This window comes from Larus michahellis, chromosome 3 (assembly GCF_964199755.1).
Source record: "Larus michahellis chromosome 3, bLarMic1.1, whole genome shotgun sequence".
Lineage (NCBI taxonomy): Eukaryota > Metazoa > Chordata > Aves > Charadriiformes > Laridae > Larus > Larus michahellis.
Genome location: NC_133898.1, coordinates 41484174 through 41511884, shown reverse-complemented (window position 1 = coordinate 41511884; position 27711 = coordinate 41484174). Strand labels below are relative to the sequence as shown.

The 27711-nt window shown below is 43.9% G+C and overlaps 1 protein-coding gene across 8 annotated transcripts in view; it reads left to right on the top strand.

Moving 5' to 3' along the window:
* The first annotated feature begins 280 nt into the window (after positions 1 to 280).
* VIT (vitrin) overlaps positions 281 to 27711 on the top strand; it is a 55106-nt gene continuing 27675 nt past the window's right edge. For 6 of the 8 annotated variants that reach the window (XM_074579915.1, XM_074579913.1, XM_074579912.1 and 3 more), the window contains exons 1-6: positions 356 to 560; positions 16136 to 16205; positions 18086 to 18151; positions 19157 to 19328; positions 21280 to 21413; positions 25813 to 25890. In XM_074579915.1, coding sequence (XP_074436016.1) covers positions 16175 to 16205; positions 18086 to 18151; positions 19157 to 19328; positions 21280 to 21413; positions 25813 to 25890 — 481 coding nt within the window. In that variant the 5' untranslated portion in view covers positions 356 to 560; positions 16136 to 16174. Of the gene's footprint in view, positions 561 to 16135; positions 16206 to 18085; positions 18152 to 19156; positions 19329 to 21279; positions 21414 to 25812; positions 25891 to 27711 lie in introns of all 8 variants that reach the window. The other 2 variants (XM_074579911.1, XM_074579908.1) reach the window with 1 other exon arrangement.

The window sequence follows — 27711 nt, the reverse complement described above, 5'->3', positions numbered from 1 at the left end:
TGTATTTTACTCCTGGCTACTAGCTGTAATCCTCTTGTTACAATACTGAACTTGCACGGGGAGACTGAAAAAAATTCAGCCAAAACATCAGTTGAGTAAAGCTTCCCTTCCCAAAAGAGAAAAACTTGACAAATCTGACAGCCTAGTGCAAAAGGAGCATAGAAATCCCTACCAAAAATATGTGGGAGGGAGCATATATTTAAAATAGGACCGCCTAATTCGGCTGCTAAATCACTGTAAGGAGCTCTGTACGTCTGTGTGTGTGCGGGAGGGAGAGGGAGAGACAGAGGGAGGGAGAGACAGAGAGGGAGAGAGGAGCAGAGGGAGGGAGGGAGGGAGGGAGGGAGAGCAATGTGCCTTTCACAGAGCTGGGAGCTTGATGGGAATGTTTGATTAGCTCCTCTCTCAAAGAGAAAAGGTGTCCAGGCCTCCCTCCACTGCCTGGCTCTCATTCTGTAGAATAATGTTGACTGGAGTTTGGGGTACAGAAAAGCTTGGAAAAAATAGCACTTTCATACTGTGTGGAGAAAAGGAATAAAAAGTTGCACACCTCAAGCAAGGTAATTCTGATGTCATTTCTCTGCTATATTTATTTATGGGGGAGAGGGGGGAGTTGCTTTTATTGCCTGTTGATAATAGTTAAATATTTTCACTGCTAAGAAACTGTGGGGATGTAATTTTTTGTTTAGCATTCCAGCTGTGTGCATAGGATCAAAGACCTAAGGAGATGAAAACATAAATGTAGGATGAAACTGTACTTTAAATTATGTATACTTCATTAAGTATTTATAAAAGCATTAAACCCCTACTGTTAAAGTGGACACATATACCCACTGCCTGAACAGCAAGGGCTTAACTATTTGGTAAAGAATGGTGTATATTAGTCGCACATCAACCGACATATATGTACCTACTGTTCAAGCAGTGTGTAATAGGTAAAGCAACTTGTTCCCTAGGTTTAAAACGGTTTTGCTTTCAAGACTTTGTCTCTTTGATCAATAGGAAGGTGTGTGTTGTATCATTAATTAGCAGTACCTGACACCCGGGAACACGAATCTCCAAAATACAGAGTGGAAAATGGTATTATTCCAGTGATGTGTATTTCTGTGGTGTGAACTCCCTTGCTAGATGGGTAGATACAGATGTGTGAACAGTACAGTAGCCTAGACGCTATATATCCTTTTGTGCTGAGTGCTTGTTTTGCTGGTGAGCCTCCAAAAATGAATAGCATTGTCAAGCCTGCCACAGCCGTTCAGCTCTCTGCAGAGAGATTAGAGTCTTGATAAGTCTCTTCAAAATGCGATTTCTCTCAGGCTAGTGCAAACATGAACCAAATGCCCCAAGCAAGCTTTCAACCTTTGTTAATATTTTGTTCCTGGAGTTTATGGGAGCTATGCCACATCCAGAGCAAAAAAGGAATTGCAGATTACAGGGGCAGATCCTCCTTGAAGCACACTTCTTTTCCTCTAACCTCTCCAAAATTTAAACAAAACACCCAAAACAAGCAAGCACACACAGAGAAAAAGTAGTTTAGATAACTTTTAACTTATATTTAACTGACAACAGCAATGGACTCATATATGTTTATAGCTTGTATTATACATCCTGAAGTTAAAAACAACTTGCATTTGACTACACTTAAAGAATATCTATGGTTTTCTGTATCCGTAGTACCATGTTCTTCAGACTTTACTCACTTCATCACTTGAGTGACAGTCATGGCTGTAAGACTGGTCTCTTTCAGAGATGCAAAGAGAGCTCAAGCGAAAATAACTGCATTTCACACACACATTACTTTTGGAATACTAAATTAGTATCTTATTTTAAACAGACTTATTTTGCTTGCATATTTTACCTAATCCTTATAGTTGCTGGGTTTGTTCTCACTGGGACGACAGAAAAGATTTCCTGTGTTTCTATTATTCAAGACATAAGCTGTATTTTTTTTAAAAAAGAAACCTTGGCTGTCCTGCCAATATAATTGAATATTGCTTTGTGTTTCCACCTGCAGTAGGAATGTTACATTCTTAACTTGCTCACTACTTTTTGTAAGACACTTCTTTCCCTGGTATGATACTTACACGTGACTGGTCCTTCAACCACTACCACGGGCTGGTTGAACCAAATGGTTTTACTAGCTGAACCAGGTTTCCTCACACTTGGGATGCAAGGAAGCTACTCCACGTAGATTCTCTGGTGCCTAATAAGAATGAGATCCTACCAAAGTCTTCCCTTTAGTGGAGACATTAACAAGGTCTTCCCCCCTGTGGCCAGCTACTTACTTCCACAGAAGTAGTAGGAAATTAATTTTTACGCTTCCTTTTGCCAAACTTGATTAATTGGAATATTTGTAAACGGGTACTGCCTGAGACACAGTGTGAACACAGAAGCTGGGAAAACAGGCTAACTACTTCATGTGAAACAACAGAATTATTTATTATTTCTGGCCACTGCTTTTTAGAAAACTTTGCTAAAAACTAAACCTGAAGTTCACATAACAGTGGCAATCAAAGGCTTGATTGTCGCTGGTCTGCCTGGAGAGTTTTTAACTTTTTCCTTTTCACCCCTGAGCCACAAATAAAGCTCTAGAAAGAAAATACTGCCCAGCAGCTTAACATGTTAACCCAAGGCTCAGGACGTGTATGTTCAAGTCTTCATTTTACCAAAAGTCTCCCAAATGATGACAGGTAAGTCATTTAGGGCACCTGGTTGAAATGAGCAATAAAAGTGACAGCTCAGTTTGCTATCTCCAGCTGTGTCCTTATTCTTCCTCCAATGTCTTGAGGCTAAACACATAGGAAAAAAATGCCGTGGCACTCATACACATGAACTCCCTGTAGGGAGGGACTGGAATGGGCAGGTGCTGGAGCATGAGGTGCATGTTGGCCCATCGCAATGGGGTTGGAAGGCACCATATTTTCTGCATTGGTGATGAAAAGTGATAGTCCAGGATTTTCTGAGAGCTCTGGGGGATGTTCTGGCCCTCTGAAGCTCTCAGTCCACCAGGAGACCTCCAGCATGCTGCAGCGTCAGCTGAGGTCAGACCTTACATTCAGGGGTCAGAAACTGGCCACTGAACAGGTAACAAGTCCTTCCTTCTGAAAGCCCATCCATCATACAGGTCTTGTTGATCTGTATTGGAAAACAGAAACACAGAACAAAAGAGGAATAAATGCAGAACGAATGTTTTGAGTTGGTGGGGGTTTTTGTTTGGTAGTTTGTTGGGTTTTTTTAGGAGAGAAAAATAATAGCCATAGTATGCGTTGTACATAAAGCCAGGGAGGATGCAGCTACAGCAGTCACAGGTCTGCCCTCCTCGTCTTTCTCCTGGAGTAGTTTTTAAGGCCAGAGTCAAAGAGAGAGATAGCTGCTTAACACCTACTTAGAGCACTTCAATTTCTCTTTTGAACTTCCCGGGGCACAAGGAGCCCCCTTGTCCCAGCGCTGGCCTGGGGTGCCTGTGCTAGGGCTCAGCTGGGACCTGGGACAATGCAGCCCCTGTTCCGGCCCGGCTGTCGCACAGAGACTATAATTATCTCTCTTCTAATGACCAGCCAGGCAAGATAACAGTTTTTATGCTATGTTTAGAAAACAATGTCTTACTACAAGTTGACGGTTCATTCGCCTGTAAAAGAGCCTCTCTAACAGCCCTGGAGCAGCTGCCATTCTTTTGCATCCTGGTTCCTCTATTTGCTGCACATTTCACACTTGGAAAACTTGGGTGAATGCTGCTGTGCGGGCAGCGCAGCCTCCTCCACCACAGAAACGGCACGCAGAGGCGCAGCAGCGCCCAGGAAAGCTGTAGCCGTTCAGATTATATCTCTGCTAGTAAATCAAAGTCTGACTTTCAGGCTCACAACAGCCTGCATCGCCTTTGTGAACTCTTTTAGCCCCCGACCGAAGGGGCTGCAGGCACTGCTGCGAGCACTACGGAGGGGAGCAGTAAGGCTGCCTTTTACTGGCTCCTCATAATGCCCCGCGGAAAGCAAGCTGCCACAAAAAGTGGGATGTGAAGGGACTTGCTGAAGATAAAACAGGAGCATGTATGACTGATGAGCTTTTCTTCCAGCCCTGTGGCCCGCAGACAAGTCGCGGATCTACTGAAATTATGTAGGCTCCTAAGGCATCTATGGGGTAGCTATAGTGGCCAGCTGAGATTGCAGCCTGTGTGGGTATATCTGACCCTTGCAAACACTGGGAGGTATCAGAAGCGATGGGAAGTGACAGCATGGCACTCATGGGTTAGCTACCCGAATATTTGCTCTAGGCTCTGCAAACATTTTGCACCAAACTCTGTGTCGGGGCAGCTGCACATTTAGTGGTGTCTGAGGGCTGCTCCCACATCCTCTGCCGGTGCCCTGCCAGCAGAGGAGCAGAGCCTGCTCTCTCTCTCTTTGCAGCCAGCTCGCCCTCACCTCTCTTCTCTGAGCTGGCATCTCTGCTCTCCTCTGCAGCAGGACGTGGCAGGGTCGCCTGGGGCTGCCTTTCCTATTCAGGCTAATTTTTCAGCAAATGAGCCCTGGAATAAAAGCAGAAAGTGTGGATCAGAAAGAAAATTTCCTAATGACTTGGAACCAGCAATATTTCTCATGAAAATGTATTTTAATTAAAAAAAGAAAACCACCATCTGTAGCTTTTGCTTTCCCTTTAGAAGCAGAGCACCCAAATCTATAGCTCATATCCAAAACGGGAAACATATTTGCATTCAGAAGGGTATTTTTAACCACCTCTGCTTCATTCAAATCATCTAGGTTTAAGCACTTCTTAACCTGACAAGTCTTACTGTCATGACTGAACTGGCTTTCTAGCACCCATTAAGTCCATCCTACCTTTGCTTTATCTCCAGAGCTTCAGAGTGCATTAAGAGGTCAGCGGCATGGTAAGAAAATGATCAGTGTCAGTTATCCTTAATGTGTCTCATTCTACAGGACGTCCCATAGACACAGATATAAAAAAATGCTTTCCAGATCAACTTGCATTTGCAAACCGTTTTTCAGCCTGTCACCCTATAAAATAGCTTTGTAAATGTAACAACATGTAACACGGCAGGCAACAGTCTCTCTCAGTTGGCAGCTGGTTTCGTATGAAAAAAAAAAAAAGTGCATAATTGCCAAGTGTCAGTTTTACATGTGCCAAAATTTCTGGGAAAATTCTGAATGATTTTGTGTAGCTTCATGCAGTCCTTTAATGTCCCCACCAGGATGCGATGGGGATTTCCAGCACCTCCAGGCTTGTACATAAAACTGTGGAAATTTTTACCTCTCCAAAATCAGTTGTTTACAGGGAAGTTGGGATGCTGCTGCCTCTGTGCCTCTCAATCTCCCTGCCAGGTTCCTTTAGGGATTCAGAAGTCTCCGTTCTTTTAATTTTCCCCAAAAACGTAGTTTACCCTTGAGTCCACAGAACAAGGGTGGGACGCAGAGGAAAGCTGGCAGCAGTGCTGTGTATCCTGGCCCTGGTCACCTTCAGTGAGTCAGTTACGGAAGGGTAACGGCGCCATGACTCCGGGGACTATTCACCGCTGCTGGCCAGCTGAGGATGACGGAACCCCGTCCTGCTCACCTTGGTGCTGCATCTGCAGCACTCCAGCATTTTGTTCTATTGGGCTTGGTAGAAGAAGTTTTTGGGCATGAAGCACATGAGGAAAGAGAGGCTGTTTGGAAATAAGGTTCAACGGGAAGGAGAGGAGTCTCCAGATGAGGGAGGGGAAAGGTTGGAGAAGTTTAGAGTAGTTGCAATGGAACAACTTGGTACAAATGGGATTGCTTGCAAGGTCAAATACAGGCACCGCAAAAGTCAGACAAGTCTTCTTTCACCCTGCTTTGGGGACAGTCTTTCTACCAAACTGCATCTCAAAATATGTGGTAGTTTGGGACGTAAACTCCCAGGCTTCCATGGTCTACATCTTCTAGTCTTAATGGTGAAATCTGTGTGTAGAAAGAAATACGTAAGTTAGGCAATAATTAGATTTGAAGTAGAAGCTCATATGGTAGTCTCCTAAAGCCAAAATTCAGAACAAACTTCCTGAGCATGGAAGTGGATTATGCAATATTGAGGTCTGCAGGCTTAGTTTTGTTTTAGAAACAAAAGACCATAAACTACAAGTTCCTGCTCCCAGTCCATGTGATAAGCACAGTTTTCCTTTTTGATCTCGGGCTCTCAGAAACAGAATCCTGTGATTCATCTCTGTGCCGAAACAGCGGGTTTTAAAAGCTTCTAATATGCAAAATTAGTAAATCAGTGTCAGCCTCTGAGACACATTTCTCAAGAATGTCTGGCTGCACCAACACTCACAGTATCCAGGACTGGGTTCTGGCACCACTTCCTCTGCCACCATGTTTTCTAGCTCTTCAAGTCCCCTTCAGGGCATTCAGATATTGAGGGATGTAGTTTTGGAAGCATAGCCATCCCTCATGTTGTCTGCATGACCCATATGCCAGAGAGCCCGTTCCTGCCAATTGCCAAGGGCTGCCAACACACATGCCATAAGGCTGCACAGCTTGGCCCACACTACGTCAGGTCTCACCAGCACCTCCACCAACTGCATGTCTTCAGAAACCCAGCACTACCCATAATAGCCTCATTTATAATGCTGGCACCCATACAAACCCATGCTCCCAAAAGCAGCATGGAGTCCTGAGATGTCTTCTGTAGTCATTAAAAAAGTGGAAACGGTATTTGCAGGTCCACAGTTTCCAAATGGCTCCCCACAACAACTATGTCTGGTGAGAGATCTCAGCTTGAATGTGCCTGTTGGGTTACAGGTGGGCTGCAGACCAGCACCGGGTGGGAGTGATACAACTGAAACAGCCTGCAGCAAAGCCGAAGCAGCAATGACCACTAGCTGGGGAGGTCAGCCCGCTACAGTAACAAGGCATAAGGCTCCATCCTCGCTGCAGCCTTTCACCATGAGACCTTGAGGAGCAGGACTCACCTCCGACCCAGGAGGAACAGACAGGACAAATCCAAAAGATCTCTCTGGAGATGACAGCAGAGAAGCACCCAGCTTATCCACAGAAGTATTGGTAGACTCTGCCTAAAGACTAGACTAGACTAAAGACTAACCTTTGATGTTTTCTGTGAGGAGTATGAGAAAGCACAGATCTAGTGAGTGGCCTTAGGAGCCCCTCATGGCTCAGATCAGCAGGACATGAATGCTACCTCCACTAGGAGATCCAGACGTGCCTTTTGCACCTGGCTACCACAACAGCTCACACGTATCCTCTGAGCATCCACGTGGCACCTCTATATCCCACACCTGAGGAAGGGGGGAGCCTGAGTTTCACCTGTAGGACACGGGGTAGGGTGGCCACGCACCATGCCCTGGGATGTGGGGTCGGGCATCCTGCCCCTTGGCAGCTGACCCTGCAAGGAGTCAAAGAATTTGGAGGTCCCAGCAAAGTATCACTAGAAGATGACTGAGAGCCATAAGGCATTTTGGGGTTGTTTTCTGATGTGCCTTTTGTAGCAACCTCCTTTGTAGCACTGGTTGGTCTTTTCTAAACTAAAGGTATCAGAGAGACATCCGAGAGAGCTGGAGGGAAAGGTCCCCAAGCAGGAATAATACAGTTAGTCAGGAAGAAATAATATTTTTTGAAAAGTACAAAACATATAAGGGGAAAATGTTAAGCAGTGCATGGAACATGAAACTATCATTTTTACAGAGAACTGTAAAGCAAAATCGAAACTACTTTCTTAGCTTTGTTTCAGTGGTTTCCACCACGGAAGCAGATTTGAGCTTAGCTTTTCAAAATGCTTTCTACAGCTTCCCCAGTGCTTCCCAATTTGCCAAAAATATTTTGTGTAAGATGCTTCCTTGATCAAGTTGTCATGACTATACATCAATGAATTTCACCACTTACTGTCTTATTACAAACCAGTGCCGCACGCCTGGGTAGTTCCAGATGTTATTTTTAAATTACATATGTTTTCTGAACCCTTATCCAACTAGTCCACGGCCTTGCCATGAGGCATCAGTAGTCATACTGACTGCAGGAGATAGATAGATACTGAATTGATAAAGGCTTTCTGTGAGCTGTTGTATGAATTTACTAGCATGCTTAAGAAACAGTTTTTCTTTTGACCTAGACATATAAGCCATATTTGTAGTAAAGGGATACATGGAGCTTTAATAAGCAGAGCATACATCCCAAAATTTCTCTAAATTTCTGCTTCTAAGTTTCTACCAAAAAAGAAAAAAAAAGTGTCAAGTTTTGTTTGAACATGCTACAGAAATTCCAAAAAACATCCCCAGGGTGATGTGCAGTTTCTTCAGTGCCTTTAACACAAATTCTTCACTTTTAGACCAAATATGTGCCTTTGGGGGAATTCTGACGCGCTACAATAATTCTTAGTTCGCAGGCAGCACAATAGCATGGTTAGTCTGCCCTCTCTTCGTTGTGCATCCAACCTGAGAAACCACGTATCGCGCTTCAAAAAGTCACTCTAACTTGTTAAAACTATTTGTTGGAAATAGAAAAATGGTGCATTTTCTAATAAGTGAAAGAAATGTGGCTACTGATCTCATGCCACAAAGCTAACACAAGCTGTCGAGCACTACAGAATGGCAGGTACTTCCCTTTGCCCTCAGCTCCTTGGGGAAATGGCAGCGCCAGGGATTGATAGTACCTGCCTGGGGTCTGACTGATATTAAGCAGCAGTAGTTAAATTGGAAAAGGGAAAGAAGGTTCTCTGCAACAATGAGCAATCTCCAGCGTGCAGAGGGAGCGTGGGCTTGAGCCTGGGAGTCAGGGGGGAAGATATATGAGCAGGCAAGAGCTGTGGTGGGGAGGAGGATGGAGGGAAGGAGTTGTCTGGACAGGGATTCACAGGTTTGAGCTAAGAGTGATTCCCAATGAGCCATAAAAGCTGTGCATCAAAATGAAAAAAAAAAAAAAAATCCATAGTATGTTAGCAGAAGCCGGGAAAGTACACTGCAGAAATTGTCATCTGGGTAGTCCAAATTATATTTTCTCTGTGAGTGGGTGACACATTCTAAATGTATCTCTTCCTTTGGTGGAAGGGGCAGGTCAGACCAGTATAATTGACGGTTATCTTGCTGAGACAGATGAAAAAGTATAATCATTGCATTTTTATTTAGGCTCTGAGAAAGGTCTGGCAAGTTAAATCACACTGTAGTTTTAAATAAATTACCTTCTTCTGAAAGAGCTCTGTGGAAAGTAGAGATATCATTCGTCACTGCTACTTCACCGTTATGTTGGTTTAATTTCAGGGCATTGCATGAACACAAAATGAGTAGTGCAGGGCTGCTTAGGTGTTTTTATTTGGCTCTAAATTGCTGGGTATAGCATCTCTTCATTATACCTACCTGAATGGACCTATTTTGGACTAAATCCTTCTTACCAATCTGCATGTAAAAGTGTCTTAAAGCAGCTCTGAAAAAAAGGACTCCTGTGCCCAAAGTACAACTTCGATATAATTTAGACCTCTAAATCCACCCATACCTCACTTCAATGACTTGAGAGTGATTTGACAGGTACCCCACAATGAGTACTGGCTACCAGCAATCCCCCTGACCCTCTTCTGCGTCAGGGACATCATGGAGCAGAGCAGGCACCATTTAAAACGTGATGCGGCAGCCACAACAATCAAAACTTTTGTAGTAAGAAGTAAGTGGTGAGAACCATTAATCAGGGATAACCGTACCAGGGCTGTCCATGGCCTCAGAGAGTTTGAACCTATGTTTTCTTCATCACCAAAGAGGTCCCACCCACACCATCAGACTCAGGGCACAAATGACTGGGATACCCCCATTCTGTGTGATGCAGCAGGACCCCTGGGCAACCAGGAATGACAAACTTGGGATCAGAAAGAAAGCAAGTGAGAAAGGGCCTGACTTGCTGCTTGCTTGGGAGCAGAGCAGATCCAGAGTCCCTGGCTTTGCTCCTGGAAGGAGCTTGCATTTCACAGTAGCTCGCTACTAAAAAGCAGAGTGAGTGAGGGAGAGGGAAGGTCCTAGGACCCTGCGTCCTCTTTCCCATCTGGATGTCCAAACCATCAGGCTGCAGCAAGGCCCTGAGGGCATCTTCACAGCTCCTTAGGATCTGAGATGCACAGTGATCTAGTTTCAGGCTTTCAGTAGAGAGGGGAGGATGTGCCCAGGCATCCTCCATACCCTTGGGGATGGCACCTTCGTTTTCAAAAAAATCATAGAATCATATAATCACAGAATGGTTAGAGTTGGAAGGGACCTTAAAGATCACCTAGCTCCAACCCCCCTGCCCTGGGCAGGGACACCTCCCACTAGACCAGGCTGCTCAAAGTCTCATCCAACCTGGTCTTGAACACTTCCAGGGATGGGGCATCCACAGCTTCTCTGGGCAACCTGTTCCAGTGTCTCACCACCCTCATAGTAAAAAAAAATCTCTTCAATCACTTTGTAGAGGGCCGCTGCTCTCTCCGGGTTAATTTTGAACTCTTGGGGCTTCTCCGAGCAAAGGCTATAACCTCTGACCACCTCTGAGCTGCCACTGCTGTGCAGGGGTACCCAGGGTCCTTCAGCCACACGGGAAAACTTCCCGTGTTGCGTTTGTTAGGGGCAATAGGCCGACATCCATTTTAGGCAGCTCACACACCACCCAGTCGGCCAAACAGCCCAGCCTGCCTGTTGTCATGGCACACCGATGCCGGTGAGCCAAGCCAGTCAGCAGAACTTCTCTGAGAAACAGGGATGACGGCTACCTCCATAGAGCAGTATGGGGTGAACCAGCATGTGTTCAAGAAACGCAGTCGTGTCCAAGCCCTCAGCACCCACCTCGGAAGCAAAAGGCCTTAAACTGCAGCAGCCATCCCCCGGCTGTCGAAGGGGCCACTGCCGTTGGGGGTGGAGGACTACCGCTGGCCGGCTGTGGGATTCGCGTGGCCGCAGAAAGCAGCTGGCAAACAGTCTGTAGCTACTGCTTAGGTGGTAAAGGAAATTACTCAAAATGAATACCCCTGACTGTAATCCTAATGCTAGCTGTGTATGTTAATGCAATGACTCTTTAAGGCAAAAGCACAAGCTGTCCCTAGGCTCAGAAACTTGTTTGGCAGTGGTTTGGTTGTTCATTTTATGAAACACACAAGTGCCTAATGTGCGACATCCGATACTTCTTACAGCTCCTCCACCACAAGGGAAAGACCTGCAGCCATAAAAGCCTGAGTTTCCTTGTCAGCTCTTTCTGAGGTGCTGGATAACAAAGCAGAGTGCACCACGGTGCTCTGAAGCTCAGCATTGCCTCCAGGAAGCATTTTTGGGTTCTCTGTCCTAGTTCCACCTGCCTCCAGCTGTCTGGGCACGATGCGGGGTGTGCAACCACAGCAGAGGCTCCTCTGAAAGCTGAAGAAGGTTGAAGAATGCACAGGGTAGAGGAAACCTTGAGTTTCTAATTGACATTTCCCACAAAGAGTGTGGGCAATTAATTTCTTTTCTTCTCTTTGATATGATGAAGTATATCATGTCCTATTTTTGCAGATGGTGCTAGTACAGATATTAGCTTTCTCTTGCTTCAATTATAGCAAATCCCTTGCAATTTCCTTCACATATGAAAGAAAACAGGTGAGCGTTCACTCACCATTTTTATAGCAGAAGGTGATGAGGTCTGTGATATTTTTTAATTCCTGAGTGCATATATTCTATTTCAGACCATTGAAAAAGTCCAGCATCCCACGCAAACAAGCTCACCCTTGCAAAATAGCACCTTGAATCTTACTGTTGTGACCTGGCCTGGGATACCTACAGGGCAATCTAAGCCTCTGAAATGAAATATAGTTATATAGTTTTTCTGGCTCAGCAGAACTCATTACCTGCCTTTCTAAAATAAACAGCCACATCATTCCTTCCCTGTGACAAGAAAGGGGGGTGAAACTAAACCACATGTGACAAGTGTTAGCCATATTACCTAGTGAGCATCAAAATGAGCAGCTATTGTACTGCCGAGCAAGGTACAGTGCTGTGGGGACAGAGTACGACCATGAAACAAAGAAAGGGTTAAGCGATTTTTTAAAAAGAGACAAAAGAAAAATAAAAAGAAATCTGAAATGCTTTATTCCAGAAGATGATGATCAGCTCTCGTTTATCCAAACCAGTTTACTCACACCTACACCAAGCCCACTTGATTTTCCCATAAAGGTCACATATTTAACTCAACCCACAGTGCTTAGAGATCCTGTTGTTAATGCCACGCTACTTGCTCAGATAGCTTTCAAACAAAGTCCACTTCTGTGGGGTTTTTTTATGCTGCCAGCGCTGCTGCGATATTACAACCCCTTGAGAAGGAGAACAATAACACATATTATTGTGGTACAAAGAGAGTACACACATTAATTTCTGCGTCCCAGGAGATTACAGGAAATAAACTGCTTACTCCCGCAGAGACAAAGCACGTGGCACCAGCAAAGAATTTCGGTTTGCACGTGGAACGGACAGCAGTGCCTGACACCAAGAATCAAGGACTTAAAACCTACACTTCCATCAGAAAATGTTATAGCTTGCCACACAGTGACAATTTATATGGATTTAAACCATCTGTTAGTTTGTAGCATGTAGCAGCTCCCTCAGATCTTTTTAAAAGTCAAGCTGCTAATAGAAGGTCAGTCTAAAAATCTTACTTTATGTGCAGAAAGAATAGTTTGCTAACTCTGTCTCTTCCCTAACATTCAAGCTTTTTCAAGTATTCGTGGTGGGGAAAAAGTAATCAACATCATTTCAAATAGAAATTTGATTTTGAAAGGTAAAATAGGATCTGCACTGGGAAACACTGAAGGAGGTATTACATTGGTACTTGACTTAGCCGGGATTTAAGCACGTGTTAATGTAATGCATATACTTAACTGCTTTCCTGGCATAAGGGTAGCTTCTGGTATGGCAGTCTAAAGGATAAAGATGTGAAAATGTACTCTGATAAACAAAGATCCGGCATACAGTTTAGGAGACTTAATACTAAATGGTCGCTAGTTACCACTACTGATTGGGACTGCAAACACTGCATTAACGGAAATGTGATCAGGAGAAATCTCAGCAAAACTCATATTCCAAACTAGAAATTTTTGGGTTTGTTTCAATGGAATCTGTTCATTTGGTAAAGGAACAATAGCTTTGTGTTTAATAGCAAAGTGTTATTCTTGATCTACAGATAAAACATCCTCGAACCTCCCAGTGGATGTCCATGGACTTATTCCAGGCTGTTGCTCCCTTTACCAGTTTGAAGTAGCAGATGCCATGCTAGTGCACAGTATAGGAGATCTCATACGGCTTAAATCAGGTGACTCCCTAGGCCCCAAATACAACGAATGCACACAGGCTTCCCACAACAGAAAGCTTGGAGCCTCTAAGCCGGACACTTAATCGTCAGCAGTGTAAATCCTACTGCGCTTTTCCCCATGTGACAGCCCAGGGTCTGAAGGCCAGGACCCCTCCTTGAGAGTGTTGCCACCAGAGCTGCGTCACAGGATGTCTACGCATTTTTCCTGGCCTGCCAGTGCCTAACATAGAAATTAATATATTGGAAAAAATAAGTTTCTTTACTATTATAGTTTATTTCCATCAGGATACCAGTATAAACTGCACCAGTAAAAGTACAGGGTCCACAATAGGATGCGTTTGTGTGTAGCTATGACAACAAATCTGTTAAGTAAATCTGACAGCCTTGTCTAAATGCTTCTGTTAACTCTCTTATTGATAAAATATCTGTTATTGCAGGCTAACGTGTCTGCTGAACTCATTTGCCCCCGACAGGCTTTACATATGAACTCGTGGCCTCTTTCTGCAGGAAATTCATATTTGAGGAAAAAAAGCCCACTTTCTGTTTTTAAAAGCAATACCGCCAGCAGACTAGGTGGAGATTGTAACTGCAGCCAAGCCTGGGGTAGCACCACTCAAGAGGGCTGGGATGGCTCCTGGGGCGGCTGGCCTTGGCCTGGGGACAGCAGGGCCTTCAGAAAGCAACGAGAAGTCTTGCGCAGCCCCGGTGGCTCAGGTGGTTATACGTTTTGTGAGACAGGAAAAGTTAAGTAGTATTGGACTTTCTCCAGGAAGCACACAGCAACCCACCCATGAAGCTAGCTTTTACATGGATCCTTTACCATCTCAGACCTTTTCTACTCTAATTAAACTGGAGATGCAAATACCTCATCACGGAGCCAAATACTGTCAGGACAAATGCTCACAGCTCTCTTTGACTTTAGATAAAGATGCTGCTGCTGAATTTATTTGCTGCAGGTTTTGGGAATGCTCATATTAAGAAGCCTTTTCCAGAGCTTAAGTCAGTGTCAGTACAGTCTTTAATAGTGCATGGTGGTTCTGCAAATGACTTGCAACTCTTATTCTACCCCTTCTTTTTCTGGGATTGACCTGCAGTGAGAACTCATTGCAGGGGAATGGTTTTTTGATAACTCTGATGTGGTGATGGGTTGAGACTTATAGCTGAAGAGAAAAGCATCTGAGCTACGTTCCTCTGAACCCTCTTCTACAGCTTGTTACTATTTCCTTTACCAGCTTCACAGTGGAAATACACTGCAGTAAATGCTTAAAATGGATTTTTCTTCCAGGAGGATGGGCAGGGTTTTTTCAGGGAAACTAACATTGACAGCAGGATATTGCCACATAACTGCCGTTGCTGCTATGGCTTGTACAATCTGGGGTCACCTCAGCTGCACTGTCCATTATTTTGCAGAAAGACACAGTCACCATGTTGAGCCACTTTCCAAAGCTCCAGGATTTAGTTTGGTGTCTTCTGAGCAACCACTGCTGCCTTCAGCTTTAGCCGCCTAGCAGGAGGACTGCCTTAGGGAGATCATTAAGGAAAGACACAGTACTATTAGTAAGTGATACTGTACTACATCCTGGCATTTGAAGTTCTGTGACCATAGCACAGAAGCAAAAATCAGAGGTGCAGCTGGTCCACGTAAAAAGAGTTATAAATTATATTGGCCTAGAACTGGTTGAACTCAGTTTAGTCTAGCATACCTTTTTAGTCACACTCACTCCAGAAGCATATGACTTACTTGAAAAAGAAGAGCAACTAAAATAAAAAATGTGGAAACATGGTATATGAAGACAGATTGCAGGGTTTTTTTCTCTCTGCCCTGTCTGCCTTGTCAGCCTAAATTTCTTTCTGGGGCATCCGAAGCCCTGGTTCTGAGTACATGAATTGCTATGTGAAATCTGCCACTGCTGTTTTTACAGGAGGCAGATATCTTGCTTTTCCTGATCATTTGTAGCTTTAACATTCCATGTATTTTCTTCCGTGGTAGCAAGCTAATTCTTATTCTAGTACAAATCTTTCCATTTGTAAGCATATAATCAGTTTCTTTGAACTGAACTGAACTGAACACACAAATATTTTCTCCCTCTCAGACTTTTTACTCTGGTATTTGTCAAGTATCATGTAGTATTTTAATGACTGAGATTAATTATGAGCACCCAACCCAGGATTCCCTCAACAATCACCAAATAACTGCAAAAAGAGCATGGGAGAGGAGGGACAGGAGGAGCTGAGAGGGGTCATCTCTGGTAAGCTTGTGTTCTTGTAGCCTGGCCAAGAGCTTCAGGGTTGGCAGGGGTCAGGAACCACATATGCAGACCCAGAAAAAAACATCCAGATGTTCTGACAGAGTCTTCTTAATCTCAGGTGCTCACACATGCACGCACACACATCCTCAGAAACAAACAATGGCACAATTGCAAGATATTTTACACAACGTCCTTCAGGAGTGAGCAGACCTATGTTCCCCATATCTTTATGAGATTACATGGTGCTGTTTGATGTGCAGACAATATGATCTTGTGATTATGTCTTAGAAGAGTAGTGAGGGAACTTGAACAGCTGCCAGAGCACATCTGTACCCATCATGCCCTCTCCTGTCGCTGGCTTCAGAAATAAGTATGTGGAATGAGATCTTGGTTTTGTGAGGCAAAAAGTAAATCTTGGACAGAAGTAAAAAAATTAGTCCATGGGAGTGTCACAGTCCAAACACCATCTCCTCTGGGGACACCAGCTGCCCATGAGAAGAGGATGCAGCATGTGAGGACTGTGAAAGGTTGAAGAAGAGTGCACAGTCCCTCTTCCCCCACCATTCCAGCATCATCTGCGATGTCTTCAAATGCAGCCTGATGTACTCTTCTTTTCCTTTTCAGTGCTCCTTAGTGGCACATCCAGATTTTGCTTTACTCACCATGAAGGCCACAGTCATTGCAACCTTCTTTGGTAAGTACAGTTGATACGCTGCAATTGGTAGTTTATGGGCTTGTACTCTCCAGAAGCCCGTGGCAGCTGGCTTCTTCTCTTCCCTCTGGACTCCATGGCTGATGAAGCTTTCAATGGCAGGTGGAGTAAGCTTTGGCACAGCTTTTCAGAAACAGGCTACTCAAAAATTCTTGAGTTTGGCATATAAAGGGTATTAATTACAAGCAGACATCTCTAAATACACAACCAGCTGCATGCAGTCCATATCAGGTAGCACAACTGGGCCTGAAAAAAGGGCTGTAATATAAAGATCCCCTCCAAAGAAACATCAGCTGTTTCTTACGTGGGAGCAGCCCTTCCCAATTTTTCTCTGAGTTCTTGCTCTTTCCATGAACAAGAAGGAGCCAAAGGAAAAAGGCTATAAAAGTCTCTTATTTTATTTCCCTCAGCAGTTAGACAGGGTCTTGCTTTTGGGGAACATTTAGAGAATCCAGAATTTTCAATTCATCTTACATGAACACTGTGGTTGATTGAGCATGATTTCTTAGTGTACTTTACTTACTTGTCTCCCTTTGATGAAGATCCAGCCACCACGTAGCCTAGTGGTGCTGTATGACTTTGTGATATTCCCAGGCAATATTCCCTTTAGCTGGGATCCTCAAGTTTGGCAGGATAGCCATTCTTAGTTCAAATTCATAGTTATCCATGTAGTAGTTCTGTCTTTACTAAGAGACCAAATTACTTTCTCCACATTAAGTTATTCCCTAACTTTGCATGTAGTTGGGACTTTGCACTTTGTTTTCTACTGGTTTGCTCCTTTTTTTTTCCTAACTACAGTTTTGCCTTGGTTACACAACTGCACCAGTGACAACAGGCCCCAATACTGCATCTCTACTCTGTCACTTCAGACACTGTGAGAGTTATTTTTCTTTTGAACAAGTTCTAGGAGTGATTAAGTCTACAAACTCTGCAACCAGTCTAGGGGAAAAAGAGCATAAAAGAAATAAGGCTGCTGTTGCGTGTTCTAGTAAGATTAACATAACAAATGATGAGAGGATCAGCCAACACATCAGAGCGTTTCAATTCCTTCTGAAAGCTCAGAGAAGGGAAAGGTGAATAGGAAAGTCAAGATACTTGCAATGAAGTTATTAATTACCCATAATATAGTGCTTATAAAATAAGCACAGAGAATGAAGAGGTTTTGTATGTCATGCATTTAGCAAGCAAACCTAACAAGGTACGCTACGCGTGTATATTCTGGCGTATGTTTTAATATAACAGCATATGTCTCTCTTACTATTACACTTTTCAAGTCATAATTCTACTTACTGAAGAAAATCGGCGCCCTTGCTGGGACAGGACACTGGGACATGCCACTCTAGAACCTCACATGGTCCATAATGCTGCCCACTATGCCATACCTACTGCCACCAGTGAGAGAAATGCCACAACGCATGATTACAGGATAACCTCCCTGCAGGGCTATTAAGAAGGATCTTTCTGCCTCTAACTTCCCAGTTGCTTTATGTGCAGAGCACGTTGTTTCACTGATATCCCCTATCACACCAATTACAAAGAGTTTCCACCGCTTGTGGAAATACTGGGGCCTTTCATGGTTTTCTGGACCCCATGAACTCAACGGCATCTTTTGATAGTGAGTTCCACAGATAAACGTGTGAGCTGAACTGATCTTTAATCCCCTTCAAAAAACTGCCCCAGAGTAGATACCATCTTGACTGCGACATTAACCAACAAATAGAAACCTAGCTGTGGCTGAGAATATTCCCATTTCATTTTTTCAAGCTGTCAATTCAAATTTGGGAAATCTCATGCACAGGAACTTGCGGCGACTGATGTTGATAGTCCCCCTTTTTCCTGATTCTACGTTTTCTTTGTTTTAGGTGCGTTTCTTATATGTACATATGCAGCTAAGGAAGCCCCAAAGAAGATGAAAAAAGCTAAGCTCTGTAAGTAGTCCCAGTAGTATTCTTGGCTCCTTTACACTAGGCATAAAAAAAAAACCAGTGCGAAGTAAAGTTGTATTCTAGTAACTCTTCAAAATTTTCTGCAGAATCAATGGGAGCACCTTAACTAACAGATTCTTTTATTGAAGTCAAATTGCTAATTAAAGTGTGTGCTACTGAACAGGTGTAAAGGGGAAATTGTGTATTTCACTACTAAAATGTATCTTCAGAGGTCATTAGGTACCACACAAGGATCTAAGCAAGCACTAAGGTTTTCACAGAGAGAGGGACATAAACAGCGACATGGACCTTCTGCATACACAAAGCATACGTGGCTGATTAGCATGAGACAAGTGGTGCATGTCCTATGCACTAGGATGTATAACTTTCAGCTACGTTGCTGTAAGAGCAGTTCTGTCCACAGATTATTTTGCTCATTTCGTTGACAAACAAGCCTGCTGCGAGGTTGTGAGCTCACACTTAAACCCCTTATTCAAAGTAGATTCTACCCAGCAAATAGCTTTAAAAATTAAGAACAAGATAAGGGCCTGTGGCTACAGCCTGGTGTTATAGATGGCACGGAGCTACATGAGCACAGTGGGAGGTTTGGGAAGCATCCTGCCTTATGTGTGCGCGGTCCCTCCCAGTCCCGACTCACAGCCCCCTCTTCCAGTACCCCCTCCTTCCCGCATGTTAAACACAGCCTGGGTGACTGCATTTCTTTCTCTCGCCAGCAAAGTGTCATAACGGATATTTCCTTCAGAAAAGCAAAGAATGAAGGTCAGAAATATCCTCAGGCTTCTTTAATCCAACCTTAGTTACAGCCACACCCCTCACTATAGGGGTTATTATGTGTTATATTGTAGATGCAGAACACACAGGCATGTCTTGCATCCCAAAACCACTGAGATGAAGGCATAAGAAGAGGGCACCCCTGCCACTCAGTTACTCATTGTTTCATGACAAGATCACTCAGCTATGAAAACCATTCAATCTGACTTTACCAAGATTTTACACTCACAGATGTACCCCAGATCGATTGCGATGTCAAGGCGGGGAAGATAATCAATCCAGAATTCATCGCAAAATGCCCTCCTGGATGTCAAGACGTAAAATACCGTGTTTATGGCACAGACATTTATGCATCCTTTTCCAGTGTGTGCAATGCTGCAATTCACAGGTGAGTGAGTTTAAATGAGCAAGGCACTCAGACAAAACTGTCATTTCAGTGTAAAGAGCTCTTGGCTTTTCAGATTCTTTAAAGTTTCAACTGCCTTGTAGCTTTGATTGCAGGCTGCTGTTCTAATAGAAAACCTGTGAAACAGACCGTGTGCGATGCTATGGATCCAATCTCACAAAGCGCTGTCAATCCTGTATTCCCATTGAAATCAGTCGTGTTTGAAGATGTTTCTCAACTTTAGGAGAAGTGTCTTGAGATTTGCAGATCTCTCATTCATGCATAGGAAATTACCATTGTACTATTATGATTCAAGTGGAAGATAGGGATGGAGCTGCTGCTGCTACTCATAAAGCTTCAGAAAAAAATAGGCATATCACAAGCGATGAATACATATAACTCTCATACTTCTGGGATTGGTTTTAGTTCTGCAGATTTGAATGTAACTGTCCTTGACATCAAAGGCCGAGTAATGTGCTTACCTGCCACAGAAAAGGACACGGGACAAGAAAATGTATAATTTCAAATTTTGTAGCACAGATTTTGCTAAATTTTATTAGCCATGCAAAAATATGCATAAAATTTTAACGGAGAATAACTTCGCAACCAAAACACGCCGTAATTGCAGGTAGGACACAAGGGCAGGATACATTCAGCTGAAAATGCAGTAAGAACTTACAAAGTTTGATTGACAACTTGTCTGCATTCTGAGTTATTCTAGCTATTGCAGTGCTTTCAGTTTAGTGAAAGAGCTGGGAGCTAGGATAAAGTTGAAAAGTTAAGGCTTTGGGGACTTTGGGCCTTACCTGACGTGCCTGTGTGCATTGGGGCTGCCACCTCCTGGCTGCAGCTCTGTCTGCTCAGCCCCTTGCTGGGCAGCTGGCTGCCAGGAGACTGGCTTTCGAAGGACAAATTCTTCCTGCAAATACGAGTGCATGGTGGAAATTTTTTGTCCCTTCACGCAGAGCTTGTCCCAAAGGGAAGTTACCAAGCGAGCGCTGACAGTGACTGTGATTTCCCCCATAGTTCAAATGCTGTCTGCACGTGTTGTTGCATGAGGGTTTCAGTTTTCCACATTTGCCTTTAAGGTTTGGCTCGTCAGCTTATATGTTGCATTTTCCTCAGACGGTGAATTTCCTTTCCTTACAGTTATTTTACCAGCAGCTTCTTGCAATCACCAGAAAAAGCTACAGCTCTAACATATTCTTCACCGTTGTTTGCTGCCCATTACTTGTTTTCCTGCACAGTGTTATTATTGCCAGTCCTGCCACCTCTCTTGAGTCACAGTCGCTTCCTTGTTTGCCTGCTTTCCTAATGATGCCACAGCAGGTTGCCTACACTGAAGGTTTTCTGTTTCTCTTTGAGATACGTGTTACATCATGTGTCAAACACCGCAAACAGAGCCTGATGGGTTTTCCACGACTTCTGGCAGTATTGTGTTCAGTTTACTCCAGGCTGAGGTCAGAACCAGGCTTTGTTTTTTTGCGGATAACACATACGGGAATTCAAAGAAAACATTAATCGTATTTTTACAAAAGAAAAAGTCAAGCGAGTGGGAGATTTGCCTCAAATTTGTATTTCTGTCACATGGTTGGCCCGAAAATTCCTCTGAGTACCTCTCCCTGGATCTTCAGCTGTTCAATCAAGCTTGCAGGAATTTTAACGAAGGCAGAGGCTTGTTCTTGTGTGCAACTAGGTCAACCTTAAACGCAGGACCAGTATATCAGTGGGAAGAGCAAACAGATCCCGACAGCACTTTGTAACAAACTGCTCTTCTCTATGCGGAAGAAGCACAAATATTTCTTAGCAGCAGACTTAGTAGTAGCATCACAGCTCCACTACAGCCCCTGGTTTAAAGGTAAAAGTGAACGCTTCATACCTCTCATGTTGTTGAACAGGTTTTAAGTTTTCTGGGGCAATTTCCACCTTCAGACACCATGTTTTCCCCTTGCAGCGGTATAATCGACAACACAGGCGGGAAGATACTCGTCCAGAAAGTCGCAGGCCACTCGGGGTACCGCGGGAGCTTCTCCAACGGGGTCCGGTCCCTGTCACTGCCGCGCTGGAGGGAGTCCTTCCTCGTGTCAGGTACCACGGTAGAGCGCCGCAGCCGCCTGTCCTCCCCGGCTGCTCCCCGATGCCCCACCAGCCAGGCAGCGACGGGCAGAGGGGGAAGCAGCCTCCTCATTTGAAAGACCTGTTTAGTCACTGCAGGCCCACCCCACCTTGCTTTAGCATGAATAATGCACTTGTGACAGTTTTTATTCTGGGCTTCCTATATAGCCGGCAGAGAGACACACACCCCGCCAGCGGTGTCCTTGGTTCGGCCCAGCGTGGGGCTGAGCCCACTGCAGGAGGTGACACTGCGGTCTGGATTGACTCTGAGGGTGCCTTAATTCCTGCTAGTGATGTGTAAAATCCAGGCCTCGGTACTGACGGGTGGGTCTTCCTATCGCTCTTGCTGTCCACCCTGGTAACTAGTACTGCTAAGGGAACTAAAGGGCCTTTTGGCCATTTGAAGCATCCTCAGCCTGCACCTGAGCTCGCGTCTTCTGAAGCGACTTCTGATTTCTGCCAACCCACCTCAAGGCACACGTAGCCACACTGTATTTATGCCAACCCTATATTAAGCAATCCTATCGGTGCATCTCAAGTACCTTATGAATTCTCCCCACCTCTGTTAGCCAAACAGTTTTGATACCTACTCAGTGCAGGGAAATCCGTCTTAATTTAATGCTCATTCTTTTTTCTCTCCATAGCACACACAGCAATTCATTGACAAAATTCACGGATTATTTTTTTTTTTATATAAATTAGATCCCCTTTACACCAGCTTCAGATTATATTAAACCTACTTGCACTCATTCTACCCATGTGAAAGGAGGGTCTAATTTATATTGCTTTATGTACAATTTCTAAATCTAACCTCCTGCTGTATCCATACAGTGGGTCAGTTCTTGCTGGTCCAGACTTTTGAAGGTTTAGGATAGACACAACCAATTGATGTTAGTTAACTACATCATTCCTGGAAAATTCAACAGCTCAAGCAACTGAACAGCCACTGAAAATAAAGAAATGTTCTTTTCATGTGAAAATCTGTGGACAGCAAAGGAGGTCTCAGAATGAACTGTCATCTGGAGTTTGCATTAATATATTTGGATGCACTTTTTACAGCATTCTGCCATGGGTACACCACATTACGACAAGGATTTATTTTGGATGAGTAGGAATTTCCTGGAATAGCTGAATTGCTACTTGCACTTGTTGCTGTTTTTTCCCCAACAAACAGCGCATTGTAATTCTGGTACATAAATGGGAAATAAGATTTCTTTTTTACTTCAGCAGTTGTTATCCCATAAAAATGTAGGAATTTTTGATTTATAGTAGCAAATCTTTATTCTTAATTAATGAGACACTATAAAAGAAGATACAAGAGAAAGTTACAAGCACATGTAAGAGGAGATGATGAGAACTCCGGGCATGTATAGGCATGGCGAGATTTGTCCCTCATGGGCTTAATTTTACACACGCTGATTGCTGTCACCGACAGCAGTGAAACTACTTAGTTTATAAACTAGCTCAAGCATAAATCTAACATTATCATCCCTGGAGGTATTTAAAAGACCGGTAGACGTGGTGCTTACGGACATGGTTTAGCGGTGGTTTTGTCAGTGTTAGGTTGATGGTTGGACTCCATGATCTTAAAGGTCCCTTCCAACATAGATGAGTCTATGATTCTATATAACAGGTATCATATCGTATTTCATATATAAATAGGAAGAAAACTCTCACTATACCTACCGAAAATGCGGAAATATTAGAATTTTAGAGAGAACTTTAGAAGACTAAAACCCCAGGAAGGGTGCTGTATTCATTTTAGCAGCCTGAGGCTGAATGCAGACAGATTTCATTCTCAAAAAGAGATGCATCGGGTTTGTGGGTTTTTTTTACAATCATGAGTCATAAAAAGACAGAGCTGCATAAAGCATTCTCCAATAAAAATACAAAGTCACCTAAGGCATTAATTTCAGGACAGCTTTAGAGTTTGAACTGAGTCCCTTATCCTCCAGCTGAATCCCCTTTCAGCAGACTAGACCCGTGTGCGACACTGTACCCTGGGAACGTGCCAACAGTTTATTCCTAGTTAGGATATCGTCACCAAGAGTTTGTGATGTTTAAATTGTGAATGAGCAGCCACACAAAAGAGCACAGAAGAGGAATCCTCGGGGGACCCAGGCAATGAAGTGGTGTGATTTAGGGGCAGAGGGGGACGGGATCTGTCCCCTGGGACTGAAGCTGCCAGCACACCAGGAGGTATGCAAATGCACTGGTATTCACTTTCAAGCACTGAAATGCCTTGGCACTCAGTTGAATGACTCCATTCAGTTTAGTGGGAGTTTCGCAGCTAGTGGGTTAAGAAAACAGAGTCCTAAACCTCTGGGTTTGCTAGTCACAAACAAGCGTGAGAGGGTGAGCGGCCACCACACCATAGCTTGTACTTCAACGGCCAGAGTTGAGGTTTTCAGCCCATACGTAAAACCATTTTTAAGTATGTTAAGCAAACTCCAACCCAGATGTAACTTTTTCCAGACAGTGGAAAGGACATATTACCATCGCTCCAGACAGCAGGGCTACATTCAGGTCAGGCCTCAGACCTACCTCTCGGTCACAAATGGGATGCAAGTTGCTGTTGACCAAAAACCCCAGAGTCCAGGAGCAGCCAGCCTCCCCAGCTAGTTTATTTGCACAGCACTGGGCTTCAGGTTTGCATTAAGTCATATTAGCACAGAAAGATTCTAAATTAAGATCAGAAGATTATGCTATTGCTGCATCTGTGTAGCAACCACTCATACCTAACAACTCTGCCTCTGTTGGGGATAGAGAAATGCATTTAGAAATCATCTGCAATCCTATAACATTTCCATCTTTCTACCAAATTGGCAGAAGAGCTCCCTAGTTGTGCTTGGCTCCTGATCCTGGTTCTAGCTTGGGGAGAAGTGAAGACCTGCCGTCCTTCATTTAGGCCAGCTTCTGTGAGAGACCCGAGGGCAAGGAGGAAGCTCTTCCCAGCTTGTCCTGGCATGCTAACTTGCCAGCTCTGGTCTTTGGTGGATCTCTGTTGACTTCATTGCAGCTGCCCTGAGTATATACCACTGTAAATGAGAAAGGGAATAGCGCCTTACATTATTGCCTCATTAGTAACTCAAACTAACGTCTTCATCTAGGATTTCTTAATGACATCTAAAATTTCAGAGAGGAGCAAAACAAATGAGCTAGAGACATGAAAAGGACAATGCCTCTCCAGCTCCATGGTCATCCCTGCACATACAGGACCAGTTTGTCTCGCACATACCCTTCTTTGTGTGCCACCATGGGCAAAATAGCCCCCAGTTCCCAGGCATGGCTCAGTCTGTAGCAGCTAATTCTGTTCAGTGCTCTTGGTCTCTGGATTAACCACCCAGGATGACAACTGACATGTTCACAACGCCATATATAACTTTTAAAAGAATCCACCATCTGAACAAAGGGAAAGCAAACCTAGCATCACCGCCATGACTCAGGGTTGCAGGAGGTGGAGGTAGGTCTCACCTGAGGTGGTCCAGACACATGACACAGCACAGCGTCTTGTAGAGAGTCACTGGGGGGGGCGTCTACAAGTCCTACATCCACCATGTCCAAGCTGGTACAGATAAGTTGCTTTCAGCTCCTAGAGGCCAGAGCAGTCCTCCCCACACGGTGCTTCTCTGCAACACTTTTCTGCCAGTGATATAGATGTGCCTTAGGAATACAAAAACTGCCCGAAGAGATGGAGTTGCATGGCCATATGTACTGATACAGATGGCATCCGGTGCGGCACTAAAAAGATCTGTGGTTTAAAGCTTAACTGGGAAATGTACCTCATTGTTTTAAGACAGGGCCCTCATTTTAGATCTAAATATAGGTACTCTATGTTCCCCCACACAAGCACAGCCTTCTCTCACTATTATTACTGCAAAAGACTGTTGCCAGAAATGGCATGTTGCAGAAGTGAGGTCAGAGAAGAATGCCGTGTCCGTGACAAAATGAATCCCACATCAAACGTGCTTTCTACCTCAACTGCATAGTTGGGCACTAGAAAAGGCTGCCTAGGGTGGCTGTGGGTTTAAGTACAGGTTATACAGATGTCCTTCAGGAACGGTCCCCTTATGCTTAACACCATTTGAGAGCAAAGGAATGGACTAACTGACCTCTTCCAATCCTTCCCAGGACTGTGTTTTCACGTTTTCTTTTTTCTTTTCTTTTTTTTTTTTTTATGATGGTGGATTTAGGCATTGGTATTTTTAGTGGCATGGTTTTGAGCTTCTACCATCAGATGAAAGAAATCCTCAAGAAAATTACTTGGGCAGTAAAGAAGCAGGGCCTGATTCTGAACATGTTTGTTAAATGGGAGTTTTGTTGCAAGAAAATTTAGAATATTTTGTGATGCTGTCCAATGATTTTTTTGTAGAGGGCAAGCCAAGAAAAGGTGTGACATACCCATCAACTCTTGAATATTCTTCTTCAAAAAGCACAGCTGTTAAATCAGGCAAGTAATTAAGACTGACTTTCCCTTATATTCATTCACAACTATCTGGTGCAGCTTCCCAGTTGTGTAATACAAAGATATAATTATTCAGAGTCAGAAATTAATGTCTCTCTTGGTATCTCATCCAAATCCCTCATGATACTTGTTTACGTTAAGCACATGGAAATTATCCCAGACAATTCCTATTTTTTGATCATACCATGTTTCACAGATTTTTGTTCCCAAGTAGTTTCCCCCTTGCTTTAAATCTGTTAGTGAGTATGATGTCATACTGATTACGTAAAAGCATTTGAGGTCTTACATGTTGACTTTCCCCTAATGCTTTTCATGTTATCTTTTGGGATATTCAGCGTTGAGAATATAGTAATAAATAATAATATAATACTAATGACACAAATGGCAATGCACTGCAGCTTTAGCTAAGGATGATATGATAGGGAGCTACCCTGTATAACCTTTTTAGTCAACACCCTAAACCATAAGACTCAACTCAGTTTAAAAATTTTAGTTGTTTTCAGAGGTTTTTGATAAGTCTTACACCAGGTGGTAGCTGGTATTCAAGTGTATGTGCAGTGCCTCCGTCACTTGAAATTACACTTGTTTGTGCCTCCTGTAACAACTGTGTAATGTTCAGACTCTTCCTTGGGGGTGTGAACAAAACCAAAATGAACGTCTCATTGTAGTACATACTTCCCTAACACAGATCTTTTGCTGTTTGCTGAGCCTGAGCCTTCCTGAGCTTATCCTCTGTGAGATGTGATATAACAAAATGTGCTGTGTCTTCTCCATGAAGTCAAACGCCTGTCAGTGGGTGCGTCCATCCAAAGCCACCCAGGGGTTACGTGGAGTCCTGCTCTTCTCCTGCCCATTATTGTTTGGTCCATGGAAGCAAAGTAAAGAGCTCTTTCCTCATCTTTAGGCTTTTACTTGCACATAGGTGCGTTTTCGTCTGAACGCTGTAGCTGTTCAGACGGAATATGCATCACTCAAAGCCATGCCTTCAGTTTCCAATACCTTTGCATTTACAATCAAACAGGTACAGATTTATATATGTGTCTGGAACAGGTACGCAGAAATTACTGACCCAAATATGCTCTGCTAGAAGGGAGGCAGTACTTTAGAAATTTTGGCTTTTTCTAGGAAACAGTTGCTAATACCACATCTCATTTCCAAATGTACCTATATGTGAAGTATCAGCCCAAACATCTCACAGCAGAGCTCAGCAGGCTGCAAGCAACAATTTCTTCCACCAGTGCTAAAACCCACATTATGTGAGAATCAGCATAGGGATGGGGAGCGTCACCAAGCCACATCTCAGGCATGCAAACAAACTACCAGGAGACTGCTCCTGCAGCAAACAAAGGACGCAAGCGGTTTCCTTCACTTCGTTCTCGAATCAAACAGTGCGAATGAAAATGTTATTATCCTAGCAACAAAGGCTGTGCATTCACGCAGAGAAAACCCGGGATGATCAAAGGGGCAAATAATGACTGTTGCATCAAGCTCAGTGCTGGAGGACGCCACCGCCTTTCTTTGCCCAGCCCTGTGCCAAAGGTAGCAAAGATATCTGGTGGTCACAATCCATCTTCCATGAGCCCCGCTTGGCCCCATCAGCCCTCCTTAGCCCTGGCACCTCAGTCCAGCAATCTCAGCTGTACTCTGCTAGAAACAGCTTGTTCTTAAGATAAAAATCTCTGTAACATGGTGCTGGAGCCATCTTGCGATAGAGGATATCCTACTACTTTCTTCATTTTTAAAAAGCTACCTTTTTCTGCTGATTTAAATTACAGAGACCACGTTGAACACTTGGGTACTTAAACC